Below are 27,969 nucleotides of genomic sequence, written 5' to 3' on the forward strand. Positions count from 1 at the left end.
GACACTCTGGGCCAGCTCTGTGCCTTCAGAGGGTCTGCATGTTATGCAACATATAAAAGCCTCACCTTCTCTTGTCCCTTGTCCTGGCCAGTGAGGTGCGCCCGGGACCAGGAGGGCTATTTCGCTGACCGTCTGTACAAGTCCATGAAGGGTGCAGGAACCGACGAGGAGACACTCATTCACATCATCGTGACCAGGGCTGAGGTAAGACGCCCTCGACTCTGAGCACGTGGGCGGCCACTTCTCTTTTGGCCACAGCTGATGTCATCCACAAATAGTCTTTCTTCAGGGTCTATTTACGGAAAAAGTAACACAGAGACAGCCCTTGCCTTCCCAGACTTTGTGGAAGACACTGTGCCATGCTTCAATCTGTTTCTTTTTATAAAAATACAATAACGATTGTTGCTTCTATTTTTGCTCTCTGTGGCTCCGGAGAGCTGGTGGCCCGTGCAGAGGGGACCTGGCCGAGCCGTTCTGGGTGGCACAGCCAGGCTTGGCTCCATTTTAAGGAACACAAAACCAGGTCACCCAGCAGCGGAGTCGATGAGCAAATGACGGCCTACCTCCCCAGCTGGGCCTGTCACTGATCACACCAGCTCAGGACACACTGAGCTACATCAGTACAAGACAGTATTTCTCAAACTTTTTTTTTTTTTAATTATCATTCATACAATGCATCACTAGTTTTTGATACAATGAAGCGTGGATCACTACATCAAAAACTAATGATGTATGGTGACTAACATAATAAAATAAAATTTAAAATATAATAATAATTATCACTCATCCTACTAAGAAGCCTTTTGGGACCCAGTTTTTTCCTCATCACCACTCCCCCCCAAAACATGAACACCACAGATAGACTGTGTATCTGTTTCATATTCTGCAATGTTCTGTATGTATATATTGTGTTCTGTAAATACACGTATATTCTGTTATGTTTTTTTAATTTAAAATCAATTAATTAACATAGAGTGTATTACTAGTTTCAGAGGGAGAGCTTAGTGATTCATCAGTTGCATATAACACCCAGTGCTCATTACATCACGTGCCCTCCTTTATTCCGTTATGTTCTCTCTATGTATGCGTGCGTGTATATATGTACTTTTACATAAAAGGATTAAGGTTCTTTTCGCCCTCTTAAGAACGCACTTTTGCCCTGTTGGGAGTAGCGAGCGATATCATCCCAACTTGAGAATGCCTGAGTGTAAGAAAGAGAGATGAGTAGCCCAAAGCTGGAGAGCAACTGTCAGGATTCCCGGTGGAGGCTTTGGAACAAGGGGCCACAGAGTGAAGGCAGGACAAAATGAAGGGGACATGGCATTTCGTCCGCAGTAGGAGAAGCCTTACAGAATGAAGTGTAACTGAGCCCTTGAAAAACCACAGACATCTTCCCTCAAAAAATTGTTAATTGAAGGGGGATAAATCCCAACCCAAATCCTGGCCCATGGCTTTTGACAAATAATACTTAACATCTGACACCGTTTTAAAATATAACTTAGCAACAAGATCGTTCTTTCGTTTTTATTTCTATTCCTGGAATTTCTCCTCCTCCTCCACTATTCAGTTTTCTTCTAGCTTCCAGTCCATTTGTCTTGATCCCCCCCTCCTTCCCTTCCCTAGTCTCTCTGCCACTCTCCTAAGTCTCTCTTTCTCCTCCCCTCTCTCTCCAGATCTCCGTGGTCTCTCTCTCTGTGTCCCTAAGCAACTCACCCTCCAACCCACCCCACAAAGTCTCTGAGATCCTGAGGCTCAAAGAAGGAGAGGCGCAATGGAGCAGGGCGGGGATTCTGAAAGACCCCAGGGGACTGGATCACTCTGGAGGGCTCACGGGGGCTCCACGTTCACTGCAACGTGAGCCATGGAATGATCATTCCAAGATGCTCTGTCCCATCTTAGGATTGGCCACATATCCTGGATCATTTCCACATATGGATCATTCCTTCAGAATGCTTCAGGCCCAGTGAGACGTACTGGCTGGATCCCCTAATCCCCTAAAGCCGCTTGGTACTAGAATGGAGCCCCAGTGTCCCCCATCCCACCCAACTCCCCCCCCCGACTCCCACCATCCTGCCCCTCCCCCAGCCAAGTAGAGGAGCCGGAGGGGGGGGCAGGGGACACACAGCATCATGCTGGAGTCTCCCTCCTGCTCAGCATCCACTTCACACAATCCCTCATTCTCCTGCCTTCTGCTCTCATCTTCTTTCTCTCTTAGTTCATTCCTCCGATTGAGGCAGGAGGAAAAAGAACCAGAAACCTAAGTGATGGTTTGTGAATCTGTCTAGAATGCACGATAGAGTCTAAATTTTTAAAAATTAAAAAAAGAACACAACTCCCTGTTAAAGAAAGCTCTGTGCTGCTTTTATGAGACACATTGTGTTCTCCCTGTACTTCCATCTTTTCTGGTGCAAGTATTGTCTCCCTTACTAGGTTCTAAGAGTGTTTGGAGCAGAACAATCTTTTTATTTGTTTTTCTTCTGAGTCCTCTTGCCCATCTCCAGCGCCCAGGTTTTTCAAGCTATCAATGAATTAGATTCAAAATAAGTCCTACAAATTGATATTGATTTGAATTTTGTTGATTGGCACTAATAGCCTTGCTGATCAGGGTACAAGAGAAAAAAAAAGCTTCATTTCAAATTCAAATCTCTGTGTTGATAATTTTCTTAACCCTTTACCACAGGTCAGCAAATTGTGGCCTGCAGACCGACCTGTTTTTGTACGGGCTTGCTACCTGAGAATGATTCGTTTTTAAATGACTGTAAAAAACTCAAAGGAAAAATATTTTCTAATACATAAAAATCAAATGAAATTCAAGTTTTGGTATTCATAAATAAATTTGTATTGGGATATATATATATATATCCCTAAAGGTTGCAGAGGTGAATATATTCCAGCAGACTGGACTCTGCTCTCCACTTCCCATTCATAAAATAAAAATAATAATAGCCCCTATTGCAAAGGGTTGTTTTGAGGCATAAGTGAGCAAATGAGCACAATTTATTCAGAACAGTACCTGCCTGCATTCAGAGTGAACACGCTATAAATGTTCTTGTCCTCATTGCTGTTGCCATTTCTCCTACAGGTGGACCTTCAGGGGATAAAAGCAAAGTTCCAAGAGAAGTATCAGAAGTCTCTGTCTGACATGATTCGCTCAGACACCTCTGGGGACTTCCAGAAGCTGCTGGTGGCCCTCTTGCACTGAACCGAGCCAGAAGAGTGGGAGCCCAGGGAGGAGCTACCTTTGTCAAGAGCCCATTTCGAACCAGATTTGTAAATGTGACTCCAGCACATAAAGTACTGAAGAGTCCTGGCTTATTTTCTTGGCAGCTTGAATACTGTAGCTGGGCCAAGCTGTTTGGGTGAAGGGCAACAGCCTCAACGCACTTGGGCGGGTCACCCTGAATGCTGGCTTAGCACGTACCTGAGCTGCCTTTCGGCTTTCCTTTAGCGTGGAGAACTGAATGCTTTCTGACCACAAATGAAATTAGCCGTTGATGAAAGAAACTACACTTGTAATAAAACATTCAGAAGAATATGTATCACATAGAGGTGGGTAAAGACTGAATGGTTAAGGTACAGGGAAGACAAAATTAACCAGTTGATCAATTTTCCTTCTGTGGGGGCACCTGGGTGGCTCAGTCAGTGAAGCGTCTGTCTTGGGCTCAGGTCATGATCTTGGGGTCCTGGGATCGAACCCCATATCGGGCTCCCTGCTCAGCGGGGAGTCTGTTTCTCCCTCTCCCTCTGCCCCTCCCCACCCCCCGCTTGTGCACGCACGCATGCACTCTGTCTCTCTCTCAAATAAATAAATAAAATCTTAAAATTTTTTTTTCCTTCTGTGTGTTCAATTTCAAATCCTCAGTGGTAATTAAAGTGGGGTATGCCCCCATCAGCTGCTCTTCCAAAGACTGGGTTGATTAGTTTTGGCTCTTGTCCTGGAAATACAAGACTTGTGAAATTCAAACATATGTGGGAAATGCAAATAATAATCTTTATTAATAATCACCAAAGACAGCAATCAAGAATAGCAGCAAGGAAACAACTGAGGTGCCCATGTGAAATGTAACTAGGGGTAAAACTCACTAACCTGCTACCTGGTATAAATGGTTCTTCTTGCCGCCCTACACCTTTAACCCACTTGATTCTTACATCTGATCTTCAGATACAATTAGGCTGGGCATAGTGCCAACAAGATCAAGGTCAGTGGGCTGACTCTCAAATGGATTGGTCCCACACCAATAGAATCTCTGTTCAGAATGTTTGTCCCCTAGCCATGTGTTACTAGACATAGAGGGGTCTGTCAAGAGAACATGGGCAATTTGATCCAATCATTCCAGTTATCATTCACTGGGTGATTATTTGTGTCTGGCACTGCTCAGTTGCACACTTTCATGTTTAATCCTCTCAACAGCCCTATGAGGTTAATATTACTCCATTTATCAGTTGAGGAAACCAAAGAGTTCATTCCCAGGCCAGTCATGTAGACTCATGAGTCCGTATTCAACAGAACGCTGTAAGTAAATGAATACAGGCACTTTAACATAGGCACGGCTCTCTGCCCATGAGCAGAAAGAAGGAATACACAGCTCTGCCTGAAGGAATTGGGGAATGCTTCACAGAGATGCCGGTGTGCCGGGTTTTGAAGAATGTATGAAAGTTCTCCAGAGAAACAAAGCAAGAAGGGCAAAAGCAGAGGCTCAGAAGCATGAGGGAGCAGGATATGTTCAGAAAGTGGTGAAATCCATTCTCCTGGGCATAGATGCAGTGAAGGGAAGGAGAGGGTAGGGAGGCAGGCCACGAAGCCATTGAAAAGTATGTTTGGATCACATTAGCAATGGTTTTTGCCTGCTAAGCATGGGCTCAGTCCTTTGGGCAATGGCGGGTGGTGGGGGGGGAGTCACTGGAGATGTTTAAGTGAGCGAGAAACATGATCAGATTTGGGCCTTGGCAATTGACTTGGTGGTGTAATCGATATACAGCAAATAGGCCAAACTCGCAGTATCACGGCATAGGTCATGGGGTGTCTTTCTAGGGGCTATAAAATGGTGACTGACATATTGAGATGCTAACATCTGTGTCCTCCACACACAGGTTTATCTAACAGTCATTGTTGTCATTATGAGCTTCAACACATAAAAAGGTTTTCTAGAGCGAAGTTCAGTGACAGATCATACTCACGTTCACTTAAGTGCTGCCAAAGCTGGCCTTTGCTTTCAACAACAGAAACAAGACGACCAGTTCTTGGGATCTGAGCTCACAGTAAGCATAGAGAAACAAACCAACAGAATGAAAGGAGATCTATTAACACAGCCACTGTTTGAGATTGTTGAAGGCCATCCCTCACACAGAGAAGAGCAGAAAGGTTATTCCACAGGCTAGGAAACAGGCTGAGCCAGACCGAGAAGCCAAGTCATTTATTTGGTCAAGGTCTCACACGGGAAATGCTGGAATTCAAACCCACGTTCTTCTGACTCTAATGCCTGAGCCCTTTGCCACGCTAGCTCAGGTCCATGAGTGTTTTCCCCAAAACTTCACTGAGTAAGGCAAAAGGTACCTCTCTCTCACCACTCAGAAGCAGAGGCCCGTTTTTGTGTGCTTGAGTGAGGGCTGCCTCAGGAGAGCTCTAGTCTGGTCTGTCCCAGGAGTGTTCCACCCCATGGCAGGCAAGGAATTTCCTCCTTTTCCTCTCTACACACCCCTGCCCTGCACAGGTCCCACCTCACCATTCCGCAAGCCCCCTGGTCCCCAAGCCATCAGAGGGCAGGGTCTGCCTGTGGAGGGGGCCCAGGGGAGAAAGAGAAGACAAAGAAGGAAGAGAGAGGGGAGAGCAACACTACCTTGTCACCCTGCCACTGAGCAGCCCTGTCCCCCACGCCTCCCCCTTCTCCTGAGCCACAGCTCCTCCGCAGATGTTTGGATAGATGGGGAGGGGTCTGAACCCCACCTGCAGGGCTGCGTCAGAAGGAGCAGGTCCCATGGGTGCATGTGGTTCCCCCATGAAATTCAGTGCCAGTCCCTGATTGGGTTCCATAACACTGCTCACCCGGCCCGAGTCACCCGGACAGGTGGGTAACATAGACCTTGGGGCGCTTGCCCAAGTGAACCACGACAGAAGCTGATGTTCCCCTGAGGAGCAGAGGGAGTACCCGGCCAACTTGGGAGCTCCAGCCTCCTCCTAGTTCCTCTCAGGAGCTCTGGGAGTCCCAGATGGTTCTCTTCATGCAGGCTCAGCCCGAACATTTGTGGGTCCCAGCCCACCTCCCCTGCTTTTCCCTTTTCTGGGGGAGTGGGAGCTGATCTGTAGCATTTGCTGATTTCCATGGTATAAATACTCTCACCACGGTTAATTTCAAGCTGTTGACATGACGTCACTGAACACGGAGTCGGGAAAAGGTGAGCAGTAGTACACCAGTATGTGGTATCTCCACCATACAGATACAATGGATGTAAATAATTTCAAGAGCATAGACAATAGGAAAGCATAACAAATAGTTAGGAAGTAATGAATTTGGAGTTTTCACTACATTTGTACCAATATAATTTAATTGTAAGTTTGTATACTTTTTTAATAACTACTATGTTTAATAAAACTCATAAGATTCTTGAAAAATTAATAATTGAATCTCATGAACCAATAGGATCCAAGTCCAGCACTCCACTTGGGGCAGGTCTTAACTCATTTCTTCCAGAGGACTCCCAGGACAATTTGCACCCTGTCTCCAGGTACTCACATAAGAAGTGATTATCCTGAGCACTCTTCCCCCCAATGGGTTACTATATAGAGTACGTTTCAGGGTCACAATGAATAGTTGTGTATATTGTCTACTGCACAAGGTTCCCTGGCTGAAGGTATGTTTGGGACCTCAAACCCAGCCCTAATTTCCGCATCAGATTTTGCCTGCAGGATTGTAGCTAGAGAGGCCGCTAGCTGCTGCCTAGAAAGGGGGCTTTCTGCTAATCTGCACAGAGCTATAGTATAGACTTAGGAATATTTATTTTGTACTTTGGATAACTAATCTGATACTATACATTAGGTAATAACTACAGAAATGTGAATAAAGTATGGGCTTTACTTAATCATAATGTATCAATATCAGTTCATAAGTCATGACAAATCTTCCATATTAATGTTAGCAATGTGAGACACCGGGAGTGGGGTATATGGGAACTCTGTAATATAGTCACAACTTTTTCTGCAAGTCTAAAATTTACAGAACATAAAGTAAAATGAAATTGAAAGTTTATTTTGAAAAATAGCCACCCCCACCCTTACCCTGGAACTCTATGTAACCTCTTTTACCTATGAAGGGCCATTCAAGAGACTCTTCCTGGGACAAAACGCCTTGTTACCAGCTTCTTACTCTAAACATTTTAAGTGCTGCTTCTCTAGGCACCCATAGAGCCATATAATCAATCCTTGCAAATCTATCCTTAGGAGAGTATTTGAAAGTAAAGATTAGAGTAAAAGGAGATGGGAATCATGGTCCAGAAGATGAGACAGAGGTTTTATCACATTCAAGGAGATAAATGGTGAAGAAGCACAAGGAAGCAGAGGAGGGCTACCCAGGATGCCTTCAGGAAGACGTAAGCCCCATCGGAATTGTATGTGACAGCCCCTGGAAGACTCGGCCATCCTCACGCAGAGGGCAATGTGTTCCTGCCCCAGCAGTGCAGAGTCTGACTCCTCCAGCGGCAAGACACCAATGCACAAGACTCCTCCGGGCTGCAAAGGAACTATTTCTCAGACACATTACAGCCAATAAAAATGCCTTAGATAAGCCCCCAGAAACTAGATAAGCCAAGAAATAAGGGTGCCAGAAAACCAGAAATGGTATTCAACTCTTCATGCCAACAAGCAAGATCTACCACACTGAATTCAGAGAGAGCCGTCCAGGCTGCCTGTTTGTACCACCGCAATGTCTCCCGCGACCAGGGCGGTGCAGACCAGTATGTTGGGAGACATTGGGTCAGGAGATAGAAAAGAAGTGGCCGGGGGCGGGGGGTTGGGGTGGGGGTGACTATTTTTCAAAATAAACTTTCAATTTCATTTTACTTTATGTTCTGTAAATTTTAGACTTGCAGAAAAAGTTGTGACTATATTACAGAGTTCCCATATACCCCACTCCTGGTGTCTCACATTGCTAACATTAATATGGAAGATTTGTCATGACTTATGAACTGATATTGATACATTATGATTAAGTGAAGCCCATACTTTATTCACATTTCTGTAGTTATTACCTAATATATAGTATCAGATTAGTTATCCAAAGTACAAAATAAATATTCCTAAGTGTATACTGATATAATAAATTATTGAATAAATAAATAAACGGGGAGAACAGACAACCTCCTGAACAGAAGAACCCCAAACAATTTATGGGTTCCCATGAGACTATCACGTTGCATTCAGCCTTCATGTCTCTTTAGGCTCCTCTAGACTGTGACAGTTCCTCAGACTTTCCTTGTTTTTGTTGAGCTTGACAGTTTTGAGGAGTACCAGGTGGGTAGACTGTCCCTCAGTTTGGATTCGTCTGATGTTTTTCTCATGATTAGATTAGGAGTTTGGGGAGGAAGATCACAGAGGGAAAGTGCCATTTCCACCACATCGTATCAAAGGTACGTGCTATCAACATGACTTATCACTGTTGATGTTGACACTGACCATCTAGCTTGGGTAGTTTTCCAGGTATCTTCACTGGGGTTATTAAAAGAAAGTCACTGTGTTGGGGCGCCTGGGTGGCTCAGTTGGTTAAGCCACTGCCTTCGGCTCAGGTCATGATCCTGGAGTCCCGGGATCGAGTCCCACATCGGGCTCCCTGCTCAGCGGGGAGTCTGCTTCTCCCTCTGATCCTCCCCCTCTCATGCTCTCTGTCTCCCATTCTCTCTCTCAGATAAATAAATAAAATCTTTAAAAAAAAAAAAAAAAAAAAAAAAAAAAAGAAAGTCACTGTGCATGGCCCACACTTAATGGGTAGGAAATTACACTCCATCTCCTTGAGTAGGGGAGTATCTACATAAGTTATTTGGGACCTTCTGTTCAGGAGGTTTGTCTGTTCTCCCTATTTATTTATTTAATAATTTATTTATATCAGTATAGAGTTAGGAATATTTATTTTGTACTTTGGGTACAAACCCAATACTATATTATTTATTTTGTTGCTCAAATTGTTCCAGCTTTTTCTATGGGGAATTCTTTCAGTTGGTTCCTGTGTCCCATTGACAGACCCCCTCACTTTGCTTTTTGAGTACTTCTTTAATTTCTGGCACTACTAGATGTTCCAGGTTCATCTTGCATAGTTCCTTCCCTAGCCCTAGAATCCGCCATTTCTCCAAGGAGCTCTGGTTCCTTTTGTGGGAGAATGGTATTAGAAACCAAGATCTGAGTACTAGGTGTGTTCATTGCTACTGGGGTGTCATTTTGCTTCTAGGCCCGCTCAGTGGACAGAGCTAGGAAATATATGTGTGTATATTAAGCCGTATATACACATATATCTATATTTATACATACATGTAGATAGAGGACATCAATGTAGATGTAGACACAGACATAGATCCATCTGTATCTATATTAAGTTAGACACGAGTTCATACCATGTCAACTTTCATCCAGTACCATGTGGTTCATGCTGGAAGGGGAATTTTGACATCTTAAAAACAGCATAAGGAGGCAAGATAGGGGGAGGGGAGCTCCTAGAGAAAGGATCCATGGGAAGAATCAAAGCAAACCACACAGTTCCCTGCATGTTCTACTGGTTGTATTTCCATTCTGAATGGCCAAGTTTGTGCCCAGGTCTGGGGAGAAAGGACAGGCCATGGCTGAGTGGTCCTCTGACCTCCTCCAATACCAGGTACCCAAGGAATTGTCCTTAGGTTTTGAAGAGGATGCTCCATGGCTCTTTTGTGACTAAGCCAGAAACACTGACATCTTCTGTTCCTAAGGTAACCAACCTTCAATGAGTTCAAAAGGTGTTCAACCAATATTGATACCACACAGGGGAAAGGGAAAGCAAGACCGTCTTCAGTGTCAGAATCAAGAGACAGTGGGTTCTTATGCCAGTCTCTTCCTGGAAATGATTTTGGGCCCCCAATAAGTGTCACTTCAGGATTGCTTAGAACAAGGGTGTCTTAGGGCAAAAGAGGCCTGAGGCATTTTTAGATTCTGAGCTAGACGACAAAAAGCACTGGTTTTGAATCATTCCTCACTGTGAGTAATATGGGCCAGGATAATATGACTCAGAAACCAAAATGGACACACTAATTGGCTGAACTCTGAATTCAATCCAAATATTGATTTTTTTTTTTTTATTGCACTGAAAACAAAAGCAAAGTTATTGTTTTTAAAATCCTACTGGACCAGTTCAAATTAGAACCAGTCTTTGGAATAGGTTGAACCAGAAGAAAAAAAGAATCCGAAAAGCAAAATAATTTCCATAAAAGTATTTCATTCACACAGATATGCACTGTATATGTATTTCTTTCAGTAGCAGCTCTTTGAACTGAATCTCACTTAACCCATTTGTGAGATTAACCAACATGACCTGTGCTCTCTATGGAGTCTATTGGTGGATGTCCTAGAGACTCTGAAGTCTGGTGGCTCATGCAGGACTAGGTAGGAAGTCCTCTGTCTTCTGGTGGATCATGCATTTTGCATGAGTGCCTTGTATTTGTTCCCAAGTCTGTTTATATCTATTGCTCTTGCTATTCTAATTACATAATTTAATTAGACAGTAAAGAAGCTGATAAACTATAATTGCAAAAAGAAGGACTTTTTGTTTCTATAAACACTAAATGGAATGCTTTGGAAAGACTAGATAAAGGTGTGTGGCATTTAAAATGAAAAGAATGAGTGGCTCATTTGCAAAGAAAAGTTCTCAGTAAATCAGTGTACATTTGAATGCTTTATATGAAAAATAAAATTAAGTTAGATATGTTTTATTGTAACAATTCTCTGCTTTTAGCTTAAACATAAATGACCAATTGCCCTTCCCTAGTGTGTCAAATGAGAGGGTTTTCACTTGTATACACATCTTTTCTTCCTTCTGAAACACTGATTTGTCTATGATGATCATACAGGCTTTTTTCCTGGTCAAACACCTCCAAGACACTGCCATCACCTCCCACAAATCCCAATTCCTAACCCTCTGCACAGTAATTAATAGGAGAAGGAAAGACCAGGGAGAGGCTTAAGGCAGCTCCACTCATAGGCTGTGTCCCTTTGGGAAGCCGCTTTGCTCTCCTGAGACCCAGCTTCTTCACCTGTAAAATGGGGGTGGTGAGAGTTCAGAAGCTCCCCTACTTAAGGACCAAAAGCAAAAGTGCCTTCATACATGAGAACAACACCATCTCCAGGACAATCAGGGCAACTCTGCCTGCTAACAAGAGATGTTTTTAGAGGTCACTTACGCAGTCATTTTGAGCTTACCAAAAACAACAAAAACAATAACTATATTTACAAATAGGTGAAGGAGCCATGCCTACCTCATAAGATCTTGGTGCAGATTAAATGAAATAAAGTATCAGAAGCACTTAGCACAAAGATGGACCCATGCCAAGAGCTCCCTACACTCCGGCTGTTTGGTTGTCTAACCAAGTCACCCCATCTGTGCTGGGGTAGCCAACCCTGAAATGGAATCACGAAGCAGTCTCTTGCACGATGAGGCAAATCCAAGGTGCGGATGCCAAATGGATTCATGCCTCCCACACCTTCCCACCTGGACTAACACGACAGACCCCCCCCCCCAACCTCTGGTCACATCCTCCTCCAGACTATTTCCCACCCCACAGCCAGCACTACCTCTTCCCTAACTGCAGCTCTCTCCCACACGGTCCCCAGGCGAAGGGTTTTCCCCTTAGACCGCAAGCCTTTATCAGGGCTGCTTCCCCTCCACTGGGATGTCCAATTAGCATCTCATATTAAATGCATCCAAAGAAAAACCTTCATTTCCCACACAAAACCAGTTCCTTTCTTGGTCTTCCCTCAGTAACCACCCCCAGTAAGACAGCTGGTCAGGCCACAGTCATCTTTGATTCCTTCTATCCCTCAATCCTCAAAGACCATGTATCAGAAGTCCTGCTAGCTCTCTTCCTCCAAACATCTTGGATTTTCCATGATTCACCACCTCCATAGCTGTCGATCCAGGTCAAACCTCCATCCTCTCCGGCCTGGACCCCTACAATATAGCTTCAGAACTGGGTTCCTCCTTCCGCAGCTGCTTCACCTCTGAGTCCTTCTCGCACACACTTACCAGGCACTGACCATGCTGGGCTTTTTTCTGTTCCTCAAACTTGTCACGCTTATTCCAGCCTCAAGACTTCTGCACTGTAGTTCCCTCTGCCTAGAACCTTCTTCCAGACTGCCCCATGATCCAATGTCATCACACATGTCACCCCCTCCAAAGGCTTATGCTGGCCAACCTATCAAGCCCCATCCCCAACACAGTCCTCAGAACACACCCAAACTCTCCCTTTAACATTATCCTGTAGCATTGGCATAGCAGTTGTCACCATCTGAAAGTATCTTCTTTCTTTATCTATTCATTGTCTACCCCACCACCTCCACCATCAGAAGATAAATTCTAGGAGTTCAGGGACTGTTTCTCTATTGCTCACCATGTAACCCCAGCACCTAGAGACATAGTAGATGCTCAGTAAAAGTGGTTGAATAGATGAACACCCAACACAGTTTCCTTCCTCCCCTCGTCCAGCCACCCTTAGGCCTTGACTTCCACTTTCTCTTTCAGTTATAGCTCAGGCATCACACCTCGACCTGCCTGCCCCTCCCCTGGGCAGTTAGCCATTCTCTCTGTGCTCTCCCTTTCACACAGTTCCATCAGAGCACTTACTACATTATTCTTCTTCATTCTCTTTACCATATCCCCAACTAGACCAGGAGCTCTGAGACCAGGGACCACATATTACCCAATCCTCCAGCCCAACACACAGAGCAATTCTCTACACCTCCAACCACTTTGCATGCCCTGAGGGCCAGATATGAAATAGTCTTTCCCTCCACCCCATTCTCAGTCATGGTGCCGCCTTTATAGCGCGTATCATTATCTCAAATCATCTCATCTCTACTTACTGATTTATTTGTTCTTCATATCTATTATCTGTCTTCCACCTATATCCCTAGTGACCAGAACAATGGTTGACACATTGTAGGCGCTCGATTAAAGATTTGTTTACAAAGGACTCATTCAACATGTTTGTTAAATGAAGGCCTAGGTAATTGGTAAGCCACCACGAGCACTATAAATCTCAGGGTACTCAAAGGTAGGGAGATGCAATGCTGTGTTTACAGCAGTTACTCATAGTTTCCAAAACAAGACCCATGGACGTAATTCATGAAAACTAAATCACATTAGGAAGCACATGTTGAAGGGGAGAGGGGAAAGAGGGCAATAGAGATTTGGCTAATGAGCAAAACGGGTCTTGAACTGCCCGGGGCATCCACCGCCTGAATTACTACTTGGTTGCTTCTTTTGTTTGGCATTGAGAGCCCAGATGGGAGCAGCAAGTCTCTCTAGTAATTCTCTTCCAATTAGTCCAATTAGAGACCGGTCCAGAGATAATTGCCCAGATGTTTGATTTCATCAGAGGTTGCATTGCATATGCAGCCCATGAAGATTATCATAGATATTGGCATACAGAGGATGGGGGGAAGGGATGACACTCAGCAAAATAGGTCGCAAATGCAAGTTCCAAGAGTAAAGGAGTTTCAGCAGCCCCTTTCCAAGGAGAAGACCTCAGGTCATCTGCCTTCTACAGGCCCCTGACCTGGGCCAGCTGGGGAGCAGGAGCATAAGATTTGCTGGTGACGTCAGCTTGGCATCTTCGGTGTGACATGTAAATAATACCAACCACGTTAAGTCACTGTAGGTCCACAGGATGGCTGAGGACATGGGCAACGTGACAGCCACAAGGGCAGCAAAAGTGAAGGCTGGGCCTGAGCCAGCAGAACAGAGGCCAGCTCAGGGCTGCCAGCAACCAGCCCCAAAATAATGTTTCGTCATGATGGCATCGAGACCTGGCCAGAACAGGTCCACTTCAGTGGAGGGAAAGGTCTGGCTAATTCCAAACAGGTTATCAAATATAGAAATGCACCCAAGAACTAGATGCACTTCACCTTGGGCCAGGGTGTCTGTGAGGGAGAAAAGTCACTGGTTTCTACTTTATTCTTCCTAGGAATCAGATAGGCCAGTTAATCATGTCTGAAGTCCAGAGGAGACAGGAAGAGCGTCTAGCACAGTGGTTCCCACCCTTGGCGGCACAGTGGAGTCTGGCAAGCTTACAGAATACCGATGCCTGGACTCCACTCCCGAAGATTTGGATTTTATTGGACTTAGACCAGGGTGCAGCCTGGAAATTGGGCAGGGACTTTAATGTGAAGCCAGGTGAGCCCCACGGCTTAACGCAGGATGAGGAAGCTCGGAAACCCATGGACACTCCTGGAAACTCCCATCACCTCCTAGACTCATTTTAAGCAAAGAGGAAAGAAAAGGACCACTCTTGTCACAAAAGGGTCCTTCTGGGACATACAGAATACTGTTATAGGTTTTATTGAACCTCATCATTTTCTATAAAATCCTAATTCCTGAGGCTAGCTAGCACTCTGGGGCCTCTACCTACCTGCTCACATAGTCCTCCAGTAAATCCTTATGGAGCACCTGCTATGGGCCCAAGGTTCTTGTTCTCATGAGGCTTTTGTTCTGTTAAGGGAGAGAATAAATAATGAAACATCACAAATAGAGTAACTTGATACAACAAAAAGTACAATAAAATAAATAAAACAAGGTGATGTGACCTAGAGAGACAGGTAAGGAAGTGAAAGTTACTTTCAATGGTCAGAGAAGGTATGCTTGATGAGATAATATCTGAGCCGAGTCCTGAGCATCGCAGAGCCAGCTCACGAGTGCCTGAGAGAAAAGCATTCCAGCAGAGGGAACAGCAAGTGCAAAGGATGTCTTTTATCTCCAGTTTGAGATGCACCAGTCTCCTGGTGGCTCCACCTCAGCTCCTCTGCTGTCCTCCGGCGTGTCACCACCTCCCCTGCCTTTGCACTTTGGATTTGTGCACCAGAGGTGCCATCTTCCCACGTGAATCTATTGCTTCTTCAAGAAACCCCTCCTCCAAGAAGGTTCCCACGCCCATCCCTCTGCATCTGGCCACTCTTTCCCTCACCTCAAATGCCTGTGGATGCCCTTGGTAAACCGCAGTGGGTAGAAAAGCACAAGACATGATTGTTGCTCCTCATACCTCCTTAGCATCAGGCCTGACTCGGCACTGAATCATCCCGCCCTGGGTTTTATTGTCTTGTTGTTTCACCTGGTACATCTGGTCTCCTCCTATGGGATCGCTGGTTCTTCAGGGCATAGATCCGGTTTTCGGCAACTATCCCTAATTGCTTCTAGAACAGAAGCATTCATTCACAGCCCCTGATCAGAGCTGTTTATACGAGGAGCCGACTAGGTTGTCAATTAAGAGTTTGTGTGAATGGAAGAATTAATCAGTAACCATGCAGCCTTCGCTCTATTTTGCACTAGCATTATCTCCAATTTATAGATGAGGAAACCGAGGCACAGTGAGACCAGGCTGCTTGTCCCAGGTCACACAGCTGGTAAGTGACAGAGCTGGGATTTGAACCCAGGCCGTCTGGTATTCGGTGCTGTACCATGCACTGCATAACGTGGCACAAAGAGTGAAGGTCAGTAGTCCCATTCTCAAATTTTTCAATAGAGAAACTAAAATTTACAAAAGAATTAACAGAGGTGGCCTGGTTCAGAGACTGAGTTGGTGCCAGAGCCAGGGTGGGTATTCACGGCCTTGGATGCCCAGGCCTCTGGGCTCTCTGCTTTGCTATGTCCCTTTCAAAAAGGTCAAAATTCTGGGCGGGATTCAGCCAAAGTATCAGATCATCACTGTGTCCTCTACTGAATTTAGTGCTGCCAGGGAGCTCCTGACAATAGGTGAAAATGTCTAACGAAATGACAAATGGTCAGGAGGCCATTTGTCAGTGAATATTCATTTCAATATCAAAGTGAATATTCATTCACTTTAAATATTTTTTTTCTTTCTCTTTCTTTCTTTCCTTCCTTTTTCTTTCTTTCTTTCTTCCTTCCTTCCTTCCTTCCTTCCTTCCTTCCTTCCTTCCTTCCTTCCTTCCCTCCTCTCTCTCTCTTTCAACTACTTGAAATGGTGGCGATGGGGAAGGATAGGAGAATGAAGTTAACACTTATCAAGCACCCTGAGCAAGTCCCATAACCTATCTGTAGTATATAATGGAGGGTTGCCAGCTTTCACAAATAAAAAATACAGGATACATTAAAAACCAAAAAAAAAAGGCAATAAAAAATACAGGATACATACTTAAATTTGAATTTCAGATAACAAGAAAATATTTTAGCATAAGTATGTCTTATGACTATCTGGGACATACTTACACTACAATCTTGGCTTAATGAAACCTGCCTCAAAGGACTATCCTGAGGATTAACCACACACCAAATGAAAAGTGCTCATAGGTACCTAACTAGCAAGTTGGCAACTCTTGGCTGAAGTTGCAGCTCTAGGTCTGATCAAAGACTGCTTTTCTCCCTTTATCTTACAGTTGAGAATAAATAACTCTGCACCTTTACACATATTAGAAAAATGGTCATTGTGGATTACTGACTCACAGTTTCCTAAGAAAACTTACCTCGAGGGGCGCCTGGGTGGCTCAGTCGTTAAGCGTCTGCCTTCGGCTCAGGTCATGATCCCAGGGTCCTGGGATCGAGCCCCGCATCGGGCTCCCTGCTCCGCGGGAAGCCTGCTTCTCCCTCTCCCACTCCCCCTGCTTGTGTTCCCTCTCTCGCTGTGTCTCTCTCTGTCAAATAAATAAATAAAATCTTTAAAAAAAAGAAAACTTACCTCGAGAAACCATGCCCCGCTCTCAGCATGTGAGGCTCTCTGCTCTCTCCTTGCCCCAAGGAAAGAAAGGGGACAGGCTGGACTCTGGTGGCTAAACCAGTGAAGTCCAGAAAAGTTCCTCATGAGACATGATAATAGAAGCAATAACAGGATAGTGGTTTTGCAAACAAACTTAACTGCACTGAGCAAGAGGGGAACATGAGATGGGGAGGTAGTGGGGGAGGAGGGGGGAGTGGAAGGGAGATAGAGCCTAGGGAGGCCACAGAAAGAAAGCTTGCGGGAACATGTCAAGTGAGAAAGGTCTGTTCCTCCTCAATGAGAACATCTGAGCACCTTGCCTGATGCACCGACAGGAGCGAAACTTGCGTCAAGGGTTCTCGGACAACCTCAGGCACAGCTGGGAAGCTAACAAGTTCCCTCTGCCCTTTCAGTGGTTAACACCAAGTCTGACCAGCTCCCCGTCAAGCAAACCCCCAACCTCTCAGAAGCACTGTCCCAAGAAAAGCACCGCCATAATTCACCACCCCCATCCCAGGTTCGGCACAGCTCTGTTTTCCTGTCCAAGGTGCCCCCCTCTCAGACCCCAACCTGCTTATCTGACAAACTAATCACAGGACTGGAACATTCTCTCTAGGGAGAATACACATTTTGATAACACCTTCTGGAATGACCTTTTACCCTTCTCTCCTGCATTTTACTTCTTATTGTTGTCTAATTAGTTATCTGCTCTAAGTGGGAGAGGGAGTGCTTTTCAAGTAGAAGAGAGGGTAAAAATGAGATCTTTGGGTATCTCTCCAAATGCATTCCAGGAGCAGGGAATACAGTAGGTGTGTAGGAGGCGTCCAATAATTTTGTGTTGGGATGAAAGAATCAATTAATATGCGCTGGTGACTCTCCTGATTTCAGAAAAGGTCATCCTCAGTACTGTTCTTAGCAAGCATGTCTGAGGGCACATCCATAGCAATTGCGAGCCTCAGTCCCGTCATCGGTTACCACCCCCAACGGCCATTGTATAACGATCTGCTCTGGGAGCCACAAGGAGAGAAAGTCCCCCTTCAGGCACGTGTGTGGAAGAGAATTCTGGAGATGACAATAGGAATAATGTGCACATCTCCCAGGTGGAATGGCAGGTTTCTGATTGCTATTATTACTACCAATATTGTGCAATGCTTTTGGGCAACTGACAATGCACTAGGTGTTATGAGGAGTTTAAATAGCAGGCTCCCCAACCTCCAACTCATGTCTGAGACTCCATGGCCTGTGCTGGCCTGCCCGTTGGAATGGAAAACACAAGATACTCTCTACTTCCTTACTCAAAGCCTTGGGGACATAGGCAAGCTTTCCTGGGAATGGGGGTTGCCAATCAACCATGTTTGTCTTTGCCCACTCTTTTTTCTACATTTTGATTATTCAGGTGTAGAAGAAAGTAAAGAGATGATAGGAAAGCCTCTATCTCAGGGGCTCCTGAATCTCTGGTAGGTTCTGAGGACTGAACCTCAAGAACAATGTGTGAAGCTAATACAAAACAGTGTCTCTCTTATAGCCTTTCTCACTCACCAAAAATTATTTACAAGGAATGGTGAACATTTACCACATCTCAGAAAACTAGGATTGCTTACAACCTAATACCAGAATCAATCTGATATCAGAAGCAGATGCAGTTGGCTTGAGAGAAATACTGATTGACCTATTCATGCTTTACCTTGTGGACAAGAGATCCAATTCTCTCTAAGTCAGTGAGAAGAGAGTTCATTTCTTCCACACACCTGCTCCTTGACTCAGAGACACAGAGAATGGATCAATCTTAAAACTTTACTGTTTGGGGGCGCCTGGGTGGCTCAGTCGGTTAAGCGTCTGCCTTCGGCTCAGGTCATGATCTCAGGGTCCTGGGATCGAGCCCCACATCAGGCTCCCTGCTCTGCGGGAGGCCTGCTTCTCCCTCTCCCACTCCCCCTGCTTGTGTTCCCTCTCTCGCTGTGTCTCTCTCTGTCAAATAAATAAATAAAATCTTTAAAAAAAAAAAAACTCTACTGTTTGGGTGATAATTTTTTGCAGCAGCCAGAGTACAGTTTTATACACATGTGTGTGTGCATGTACACACACACACACACGCACACACCACAAAATCCTTCCATATCCTTACAGAGATGGCAACTCTCAAGCAAGCAACAGGGTAAGAGGTGGAAAATGGTGGGAAGTGTCCCTGCCAGGAGCCCCTGTGGATCCTGAAGGTGGAATGGAGTCAGCATAAATAAAGTTTTGAAAGCTGTGGGGATAATAGGAAGAGCCTACTGGAGACATTTGTTGGACAGTCGGGGGTTACAATTTCTCATGCATTAGAGATAGAAAATCACACATCAATCCAGCAATGTCAAACTGCATGGATGCCACTAGACCCAATAGAGGGAGTGAGAAGAACAATCAGCCGTCCCCCCAACTGTTGGCATAAGAAGGATATTCAAGGGGTGTTTGGGTGGCTCAACCGGCCGACTCTTGATTTCAGCTCAGGTCATGAGATCAAGCCCCACCTCAGGCTCTGTGCTCAGTGGCGGAGTCTGCTGAAGATTCTCTCTCTCCCTCTGCACCTCCCCTCTGCACTCTCTCTCTCTCTCCAAAATAAGTAAATAGATCTTTAAAAAAAGGAGGAGGAGGAGGAGGAGGAGGAGGAGGAGGAGGAGGAGGAGGAGCACCTGGGTGACTCAGTTGGTTAAGTGTCTGCCTTCCGCTCAGGTCATGATCCCAAGACCCTGGGATAGAGCCCCATGTCAGGCTCCCTGCTCAGCAGAGAACCTGCCTCTCCCTCTCCCTCTGCCACTCCCCCTGCTTGTGCTCTTTTGTGCTCTCTCTCTCTCAAATAAATAAATAAAATCTTAAAAAAAAAAAAAAAGAAGGATATTCAAGTAGCATCCAAAAGGATAGTGGTTCCCAGGGCAAGCTACATAGTCTGTTGGTTAGCCGTCACTGCATCTGGATAAATCTTCTCATTCAAAGATGAATAAGCAGGTGAAACTACTTACTTCTGAACGTCCAGTAATTTCAACCTATTTGTACTTTTCTGTAGTACATGAAAGTAATATTTAACACTTATTTTTTGAAGTAAAACTTAATCTTTGGGGATATACAATGTAAATAGGACTTAAGAGTAATAGTTCCAGGGCGCCTGGGTGGCTCAGTTGGTTAAGCGATTGCCTTCGGCTCAGGTCATGATCCCAGGGTCCTGGGATCGAGTCCCACATCAGGCTCCCGGCTCAGCGGGGAGCCTGCTTCTCCCTCTAACCCTCTCCTCTCTCATGCTGTTTCTCTCTCGCTCGCTCTCCAATAAATAAATAAATAAATAAAATCTTTAAAAAAAAAAAAAAAAAAAAGAGTAATAGTTCCATTCATTTCCAGGTCTGCTTCATGTATGATTAAGTAAAACAAGGCACAATAGCCATCCTTTCCATTATGTTACAACACTGATCATGTGCCTTGATAAAATGGCTGATTAGATGTTAATTTGCCTACAAAACACAGCCATTGGTTTGTATACTTTGGCCTTTTCTCAGCCCAGGGAATTTTTGTCAATTTTTCTTCAAGGGGAATTCTTCAATTGCCCTTTCTAGTCTTCTGTGTCTGTGATGTTAATTTATTTTATTGCAGAAAAGACCTGATCTTTATTACTCAGAATCCTTATTCTTTTTTTTAATTAACATATACTATATTATTATTATTAGTTTCAGAGGTGGATTTTAGTGGTTCATCAGTTGCATACAACACCCAGTGCTCATTACATCAAGTGCCCTCCTTAATGCCCATCACCCAGTCACCCCATCCTCCCATGCACCTCCCCTCCAGCAACCTTCACTTTGTTTCCTATACTTAAGAGTGTCTTATGGCTTGTTTCCCTCTCTTTTTTCATCTTACTTTATTTTCCCTTCCCTTCCCTTATGTTCATCTATTTTGTTTCTTAAATGCCACATATGAGTGAAATCATGTGGTATTTGTCTTTCTCTGACTTATTTCACTTAGCATAATACCCTCTAGTTCCATCCACAGCGTTGCAAATGGCAAGATTTCATTCTTTTTGATGGTTAATATTTCACTATATATATAAATATATATATCACATCTTCTTTATCCATTCATCTGTCAATGGACATCTGGCTCTTTCATATTTTGGCTATTGTGTATGGCTTTTATTGCAATGTAAAATAAAAGGATTAAGTATTTTTAACTAAGATGAATAAATAAAGAAAAGAGACAAACTATGCAAAAATGTTGAAGAACAAGGAAAAAACACCATTCTGAAGATTCAAGAGTATGTCCAGAAGAAATTATTTCAAAAACTTCAGCATCAATAGAAAGAAAAATGACATTCCGTCTGTAAAATAGACAGAAATCCATAGAGATCAAACTGAGCCTCATAGAAAACTAGATGAGGTATGGGATTATTTCAGAGCCATAAAAACGCAATAGCATATTTCAACTCTGCATTAGAAGGAATAAAGAGAAAAACCAACCCTATGAAAAGTATGCCAATAGTGCAAAGGGTAAATTTGGAGTGGTATTCTAGAATGTAGGGGAAAAGAACAAGCAAGTAAATATTTAAAAAGAGATACAAATTTAGATGAGGATGCCAAGTTAAAAATATACATATAAGTGTTGTACATGAAGAAACAAAATTGCAACTGAAGTGATAATCAAAGATATAATTGAAGAAAATTTTCCTGTGCTGAATAAAGGCCAAAGTATACAAGCCAATGGCCGTGTTTCATAGGCAAGTCAACACCTATGTTTTATGTGTTTTAAAAAGAACATACCCCTGGACACATCATGGCAGTTTTTTAATTAAAAGGATAAAGAAAAAAGAAGTTTAAAAAATAAAAAAGGATATAAATTAGTCAGTTATGAAGTTTCTTCTCTGTAGCACTACAGTCTTCCCAGAATAAAATGAGTGGTTTTCAGAAAATTTTGAAGAAAAAATGTTGGATCCTAAACTATGATATACCTAGCCAAGTTGTTGTTTGCGGATGATAGGAAACAAAAAGAGAATCTTTGATTAGGAAGGATTTGGAAAAATACACCCCTCTCATATTGTCCCTAAAAAATATTGCAAGTCAATGAAATCCAGTTGGTCAAAAGATGAGTCAGAATTAAGTATTTAAAAATGAAGAAACTATGGCATAAAAGAACTAGCAGTGAAAATGTAAATCAGCCAAGCACCGACCTTAGTCTATAAATAGGATTCAAAGGCAAATAACAAAGCCATTCATAAAAGATAAGATATAGAATAAAAAATAATTTGATGATAATAATCAGGGCCTTAAATTCCAGGTCATCTTTACAAAAGCCAGGAAAAAATAAGTAAACAGGTTTCAGATTCTTTTTCTTACCTAGCAGGGAGTCCAAAAGTATTATTCTATTTTTACTTATGATCATTAGAAAAACATAGCTTAAAAATTTTTTTTGGAAAAACTTAAAAGAAAGCCACTAGTAAAAATATAAACAGTCTGAAAAAGGCAAAAGTAAACAGTCCAGTGTCAGTCTCTGTCAACCAATTCCATTTTACTTCTCTACCTTTCCTAATAAGTGGGTGGGGAGTAAGACTTATCCCTGCCCCCAAGGAGCTATAGGACAGGAAAGAGATGGAAACACATTCTGTCTGACGTGAGAGTTTTTCAAAAATGTAGAGATCAAACTGAGCCTCATAGAAAACTAGATGAGGTATGGGATTATTTCAGAGCCATAAAAATGGCTCTCACGTCACGTTTAATTTCTCCATTTATGGGGTCCTGGGATTCGTGGTGGGTGGGGTGTGAAGTGGGAAGGAAGAAAGTTGGGGAAGGCTTCCTGTCAGAACACTTAGAACACTTAAATGATTTATTTGTCTGTCTTCCCTATAGACTCTAAGCATCACAAAGGCAGGGACCTTTTCTGTCTCCCTAGTGTCTTACTGGATAGACTGTTGGATGGATGGATGGCTGGCTGGATGATGGATGAGTGGATGATGGATGGATAGGTGGATGATGGATTGATGGATGGATGATGGATGGAAGGATGGATAGATGGAAGGATGGATGGATGGATGGATGATGGATGGATGGATATATGGACAAACAGATAGATGAATGGACCCTTGGTTAATTAAACCCTTACCTTGCTCAATTTGCATTTCCCCTGGGGATCCTAATTAATCCTACCTCTAAGGGAATAAAGTTCACCCTCTCTCTGTAGGTCATCCACCTTCTATACCACAGCAGCAAATTGAAACCATGGCTGGGGGGCCTGGAGGGAGTGTTGTTCCTGCCTAAATGCCTGTCTCACCATCAGGGAGTGCCTGCCCTGGGGAGCAGAGAGGCCAAGGCAGTGTATTATTCTTTGTGACTCACAGTGCTAAAACGGGAGAGTAAGAATGCATCCTTGATCACATTATTTCTTTCTTCTCGATTTGACTTAGAGCCCAGAAAGCTGATCTGTGGCATAAATGAAGTGTGAGGTCAGACTTGAGCTTGTGGGGAGAAGGCAGGGCAGACAGCTGGATTATATACCAATAATCCACCAACAGTCCTAACCTTGTCTCTGTCAGCCCTTTTTTCCCCCTTGCCCTCCCAAGGGGGAAAAAAGATATTTTCTGGTGGGGAGGCAGGGTGGAGGAAGCGTTGGGAATGCAGTCATTTGCGCTACTGGCCTAGTAAAAGTAGCGCCAGACTTTTAGCTCCCAGAGGACAGTCGTCATGGCAACCTTGGGATCAAGGAGCAGACTCTCTTTAGGCCATTGTCTGGAGTACAGAGTCCCTGTTCAGCTTTCCACAAGCTGGTTTAAAAAAACACATCCAGCCAAATAGATACAGACACTGATAGACTGGCACTCACATACATAGAAAAGTTCTTAATCATATAGCAGCAGTCAAGTTCCTTCCTACAGCTTTTAATGATCCAGTTCACCGAAACCTCATTTTTCTCTTCACCTGTGGGAACAAGAAATACTCTGATGCCAGCAGAGACAGCCTACCAGTCACCAAGAAGCTGTCACAAAGCCTTGCACGTTCCTGCATTCTTGAAACCCAGCTCCTGGGCACCACCACAGCCCTGGTTTGCTGCTAAAAGTAAGGCCTGCCCCCGACGGGTGTTAGGAGGACACAGCATAATGGAGGACATTTTGCGGCTTCTTAGCCGGTAGCTGTCAGCTCTGCTGCTGACCCGAACCAGTCTGCCTTTCCTCGGGTATCCAGGCCCAGGGCACCCAGACAGGAAAGAGGCCTCCTGAGACTAAGTGCCTGCAATGTCAATGCAAAATTCTACGAGGAAACTTATGGCTTTATGAATTTACTTGAAATAGTAAAATATAAAGAATTGGCAGCTTGACTGGCGTTGAAGCCAGAGCTTCTGGCTTCAGGCCAGAGACGTATAGAGGCTCAGAGGAGGTCCCTTTGCTGAGGCTCAGCCTCTAACTGTTCCTTCTCTGGCCACCTCAGGACACAAACCACAGTATAATACTAACCACAATTTACTGTGAACCTACACTGTGCCGGCCACTTTACTGGAGGCTTCACATACATTATTTCTTTGTGACAAGGTTGGTTATCCCCATTTAACAGATGGACAAAGTAAGGCTAGAAGAATATAAATTACTTGCCCAAGACCATCTGGATGCCGGGAAGAAATGTCGATTCTCCCGAGTCTTTCTGCCATCAAAGCCTGAGTCTTGACTCGTTATGCTACTGACTTTCACCAAAAGGAGGGGCAAGGAGCTGAAGTCCTCATTTATTTTGGGTTCCCATATGTTCAGACCCTAAACTAAGACATCTCCCAGAGAAAGTCAGGACACAATGTTAAGACAAAAAGTATAGAACTCTCAAAGACAAATAGATTCATGAATTGAAAGTAGGTTGGTTGGGGTTACATGTGGGTGGTAGATAATGGTTTTTGGATTGGGCTTGGGTTATTTGTGTGTGTTTGCTTTGAGGTAAACACCAAGACTCGATTTGTCTCTTCCTAACATTTAATGTAGAGCCAGAATTCTCCTAGCAGCCCAGGCCAAAGGAATGGGCCTGTTTTTTCTAAACCTTAGAAGCCAGAGGATTTATTAAAGTTGGTCAGACATTGATACTGCGCACCAGGGCTCCTCTGAATACTTGACAGGGCTGGATTTCAGAAGGTCTAATTTGTTAGAGAACATAGGGGAAGCTCCAAGATGCCTGCCAGTGGATAGTGCCATGTTAGTTCACTCCCAGAAATCCCTACCTATTGTCCTCACAACAAACCCTTGGTTGGCCCACTAGCTGGAGGAGAAATAAGACAGGCATTTCTGAGCAATACGGAAGTTATTTTTCCCTTGTGTTGACTCTGAGGCTAAGGACTAAAGCACTAGCATTGGGGCTGGGCAGACTTCAGATCAGTTCCCAACCTTGAACTCAATAACTCTTGCTCTGTGGTGTAAAGCAGTTATTTTACTTTTCTCTTATCATGTTATTGGATTTGATTGAAAGGAGGGACCTCCAGACTACTTCGGAGCACCATTTACAGTGTGGTCTAATGGACATGTACCAAGCGGTACATGACTGCCCTGCTAAACCTATCCGGGGGGGCGGGATAGGAAGTCCACCTAACAGTGCTCCCTCTCTTTTCCTAATCTCCGTTCTGTTATGCTCAGGTCAAGAACTATACATCATTGGGCGCCTGGGTGGCTCAGCTGGTTAAGCGACTGCCTTCGGCTCAGGTCATGATCCTGGAGTCCCTGGATCGAGTCCCGCGTCGGGCTCCCTGCTTGGCGGGGAGTCTGCTTCTCCCTCTGACCCTCCCCCCTCTCATGTGCTCACTCTCTCTCATTCTCTCTCTCAAATAAATAAATAAAATCTTTTAAAAAATAATAAAAATAAAAAAAGAACTATACATCATTTACCCACCATGTGTCAGCCACTGGGCCAGGCCCTAGGGCTAGAGAGACAACTGAGACAAGGTTCTTCCTGTCCAGACACTCCCATTCTAATAAGAGGGACACAGACAGGTAAATATAATTGCAATGAGGAGAGGGTATGAGGCATATAATATTAAAAGTATGCAGAAGGGGGCGCCTGGGTAGCTCCGTCGGTGAAGCATCCGACTCTTGATTTCGGCTCAGGTCATGATCTCAGAGTTGTGAGATCGAGCCGTGTCAGGCTCCACGCTCAGTGGGGAATCAGCTTGAGATTCTCTCTATTCCTCTCCCTCTGCCTCTCTCCCCCACTCTCTCTCTTTCTCTCTCACTAAAGTAAGTAAATAAATCTTAAAAAAAAAAAAAAAAAAAAAGAAAGTATGCAGAAAGAATGGAAATAGTACAGACAACTGAGAAATTAATTATCTGACAGGGTCAAGGAAGACTTTCAGAGAAGCTGATATACAAATTAAGTTTCAAAGGATGAGCAGGAGTTCAGAGGTGAAAGTAGAAGAGATGGCAAAGGGAAGAAAGAGCGGTCAAAGGCACAGAAGCAAGAAACAGAGGGGCCTCGGGCCTTTTATGTGATGTGGCTCCTCACCTGTCATATCCGCAGCATGGCTCAGAAGCACAGGGAAATCACCAGCTCTGACAGCTATTAAACAGTTCCTCTCTCCAGCTCCTTGCCTGTACCCCCATGGGTCCCTGACCCCCTTGCCTCAGGTCTTCTGCTCCTAGTCCTGGCCTCTGGGTCCCTGGCCCCAATGACATGTTATGGTGATACCTGCCTGACTTTGATCTTCTAGACTCTTGGGGGCATGAGCCACCCTGTGACCTGCAGCTATGAGGGAGAGACACTCATCCTTCCACCATGCTCTGTGGTACCCTAAAGGCCAGGCCAGCCCAGCCAGGGGCCAGACACATGCAGGGATCTGCACCTCGTCTACTAGAGCCAGAATAAAAAATAAAAGTGGGAGAGAGACGTGGCAGGAGACAGTCCTCAAGGTGGGCAGCAGACCAATCTGATTCCTGCTAAAGTCTGGACTTTATCCTGCAGACTTGGGGAGCCACCAAAGGCATGATGCAGGGGCCTGGTAGAGTCTGCTTTGCCTTCCCTGGGGTTACTCTGCTGGTTACTCACGGCGGTTGTATCGGAGGGAGACTAGGAGCAAGGGAAAAAATCGACACAGGAGGCTGTTGCAATAGTCCAAGCAAGACTTGAGAAGGGGAGAAAACCAGGCTTCCCTGACACTCACTGCTGGGTAACTCAATCAGCATCTCCTGGGGGGGCGGGGGGAGTGGCAGGAGAGAGCTGGGGTCCCTTTTAATCAACTTTGTGGTTCCACAGCTGTCCATCGTGGCTCTGATTCTTACATTGGGGGGCTGCCTCCTCCTCTCCTTCTTCTTCTCCCTCCTTCCCTCTCTCCCTTGCTCTGCCTCTTTCCTCTTCCTCCCTCCCCCTCCCCGTCTCCCTCTCTCTGACACACCCTGGAGAGATATGCCCTGCCTCCTGCCTCTAGCTCAAGCCTCCCTGATGGGAGAAAATGGAGAAGTAAAAGAGAAAAGCAAGCCTGAACCATAAAAAAACAACTGAAGAGGGGCGCCTGGGTGGCTCAGTCTGCTAAGTGGCTGCCTTTGGCTCAGGTCATGATCCCAGGGTCCTGGGATTGAGCCCCATGCCCCCTGCTCAGTAGGGAGCCTGCTTCTCCCTCTCACTCTGCCCCTCCCCGCCCCACTCATTTTCTCTCTCTCTCTCTCTCTCTCAAATAAATGAATTCTTTAAAAAAAAAAAAAAAAAAAGAAACACTGAAGAGCAATCAGCATGTGTCTGTGAGAGGCAGGGATGACCTGGAAGAGTAGGACCCTTGCCACTTTACAACAGAAGCTGGCAACAGGGGGACCAACAAAGGTTTGATCTTTCCTGCGTCTGGAAACTCTGGGGTGCTCCACAAATATTAAAAACAATTTTTGTTATAGACTTCATCCCCTCGGAGGCTGCAGGCAGAAATCACAACCCTCTCCAACGATCCTGCCCCCAGACAGTGGGAAATAGAGACCCACCGAACAGAACCCTCGGGCCCATGTCCCAGCCTCCCTAAGACCATCCATCACCTTCAACTTGCCCAGAACTGTCTTCAGTGACTGTCCCAGGTCACAGCAACCTGTTT

General features: G+C 44.6%; 1 protein-coding gene and 1 long non-coding RNA gene across 2 annotated transcripts in view; one reads left to right on the top strand and one right to left on the bottom strand.

The window, feature by feature from the left end:
- Positions 1-3,793, top strand: part of ANXA13 (annexin A13) — a 55,449-nt gene extending 51,656 nt beyond the window's left edge. The window contains exons 10-11 of the mRNA XM_078072044.1: positions 92-204; positions 3,083-3,793. Of these exons, the coding sequence (XP_077928170.1) occupies positions 92-204; positions 3,083-3,202 (233 nt within the window). The 3' untranslated portion in view covers positions 3,203-3,793. The remainder of the gene's footprint in view (positions 1-91; positions 205-3,082) is intronic.
- LOC144381818 (uncharacterized) lies at positions 129-27,941 on the bottom strand. The gene is made up of 3 exons (XR_013447702.1): positions 27,914-27,941; positions 14,632-14,711; positions 129-292 (listed from the first exon to the last, which is right to left on the bottom strand). It is a non-coding gene; the product is annotated as an uncharacterized LOC144381818 (long non-coding RNA).
- Between the last annotated feature and the right edge of the window lie 28 nt (positions 27,942-27,969).

The sequence above is a fragment of the Halichoerus grypus genome, chromosome 5 (genome assembly GCF_964656455.1).
Source record: "Halichoerus grypus chromosome 5, mHalGry1.hap1.1, whole genome shotgun sequence".
NCBI classification, from domain to species: domain Eukaryota; kingdom Metazoa; phylum Chordata; class Mammalia; order Carnivora; family Phocidae; genus Halichoerus; species Halichoerus grypus.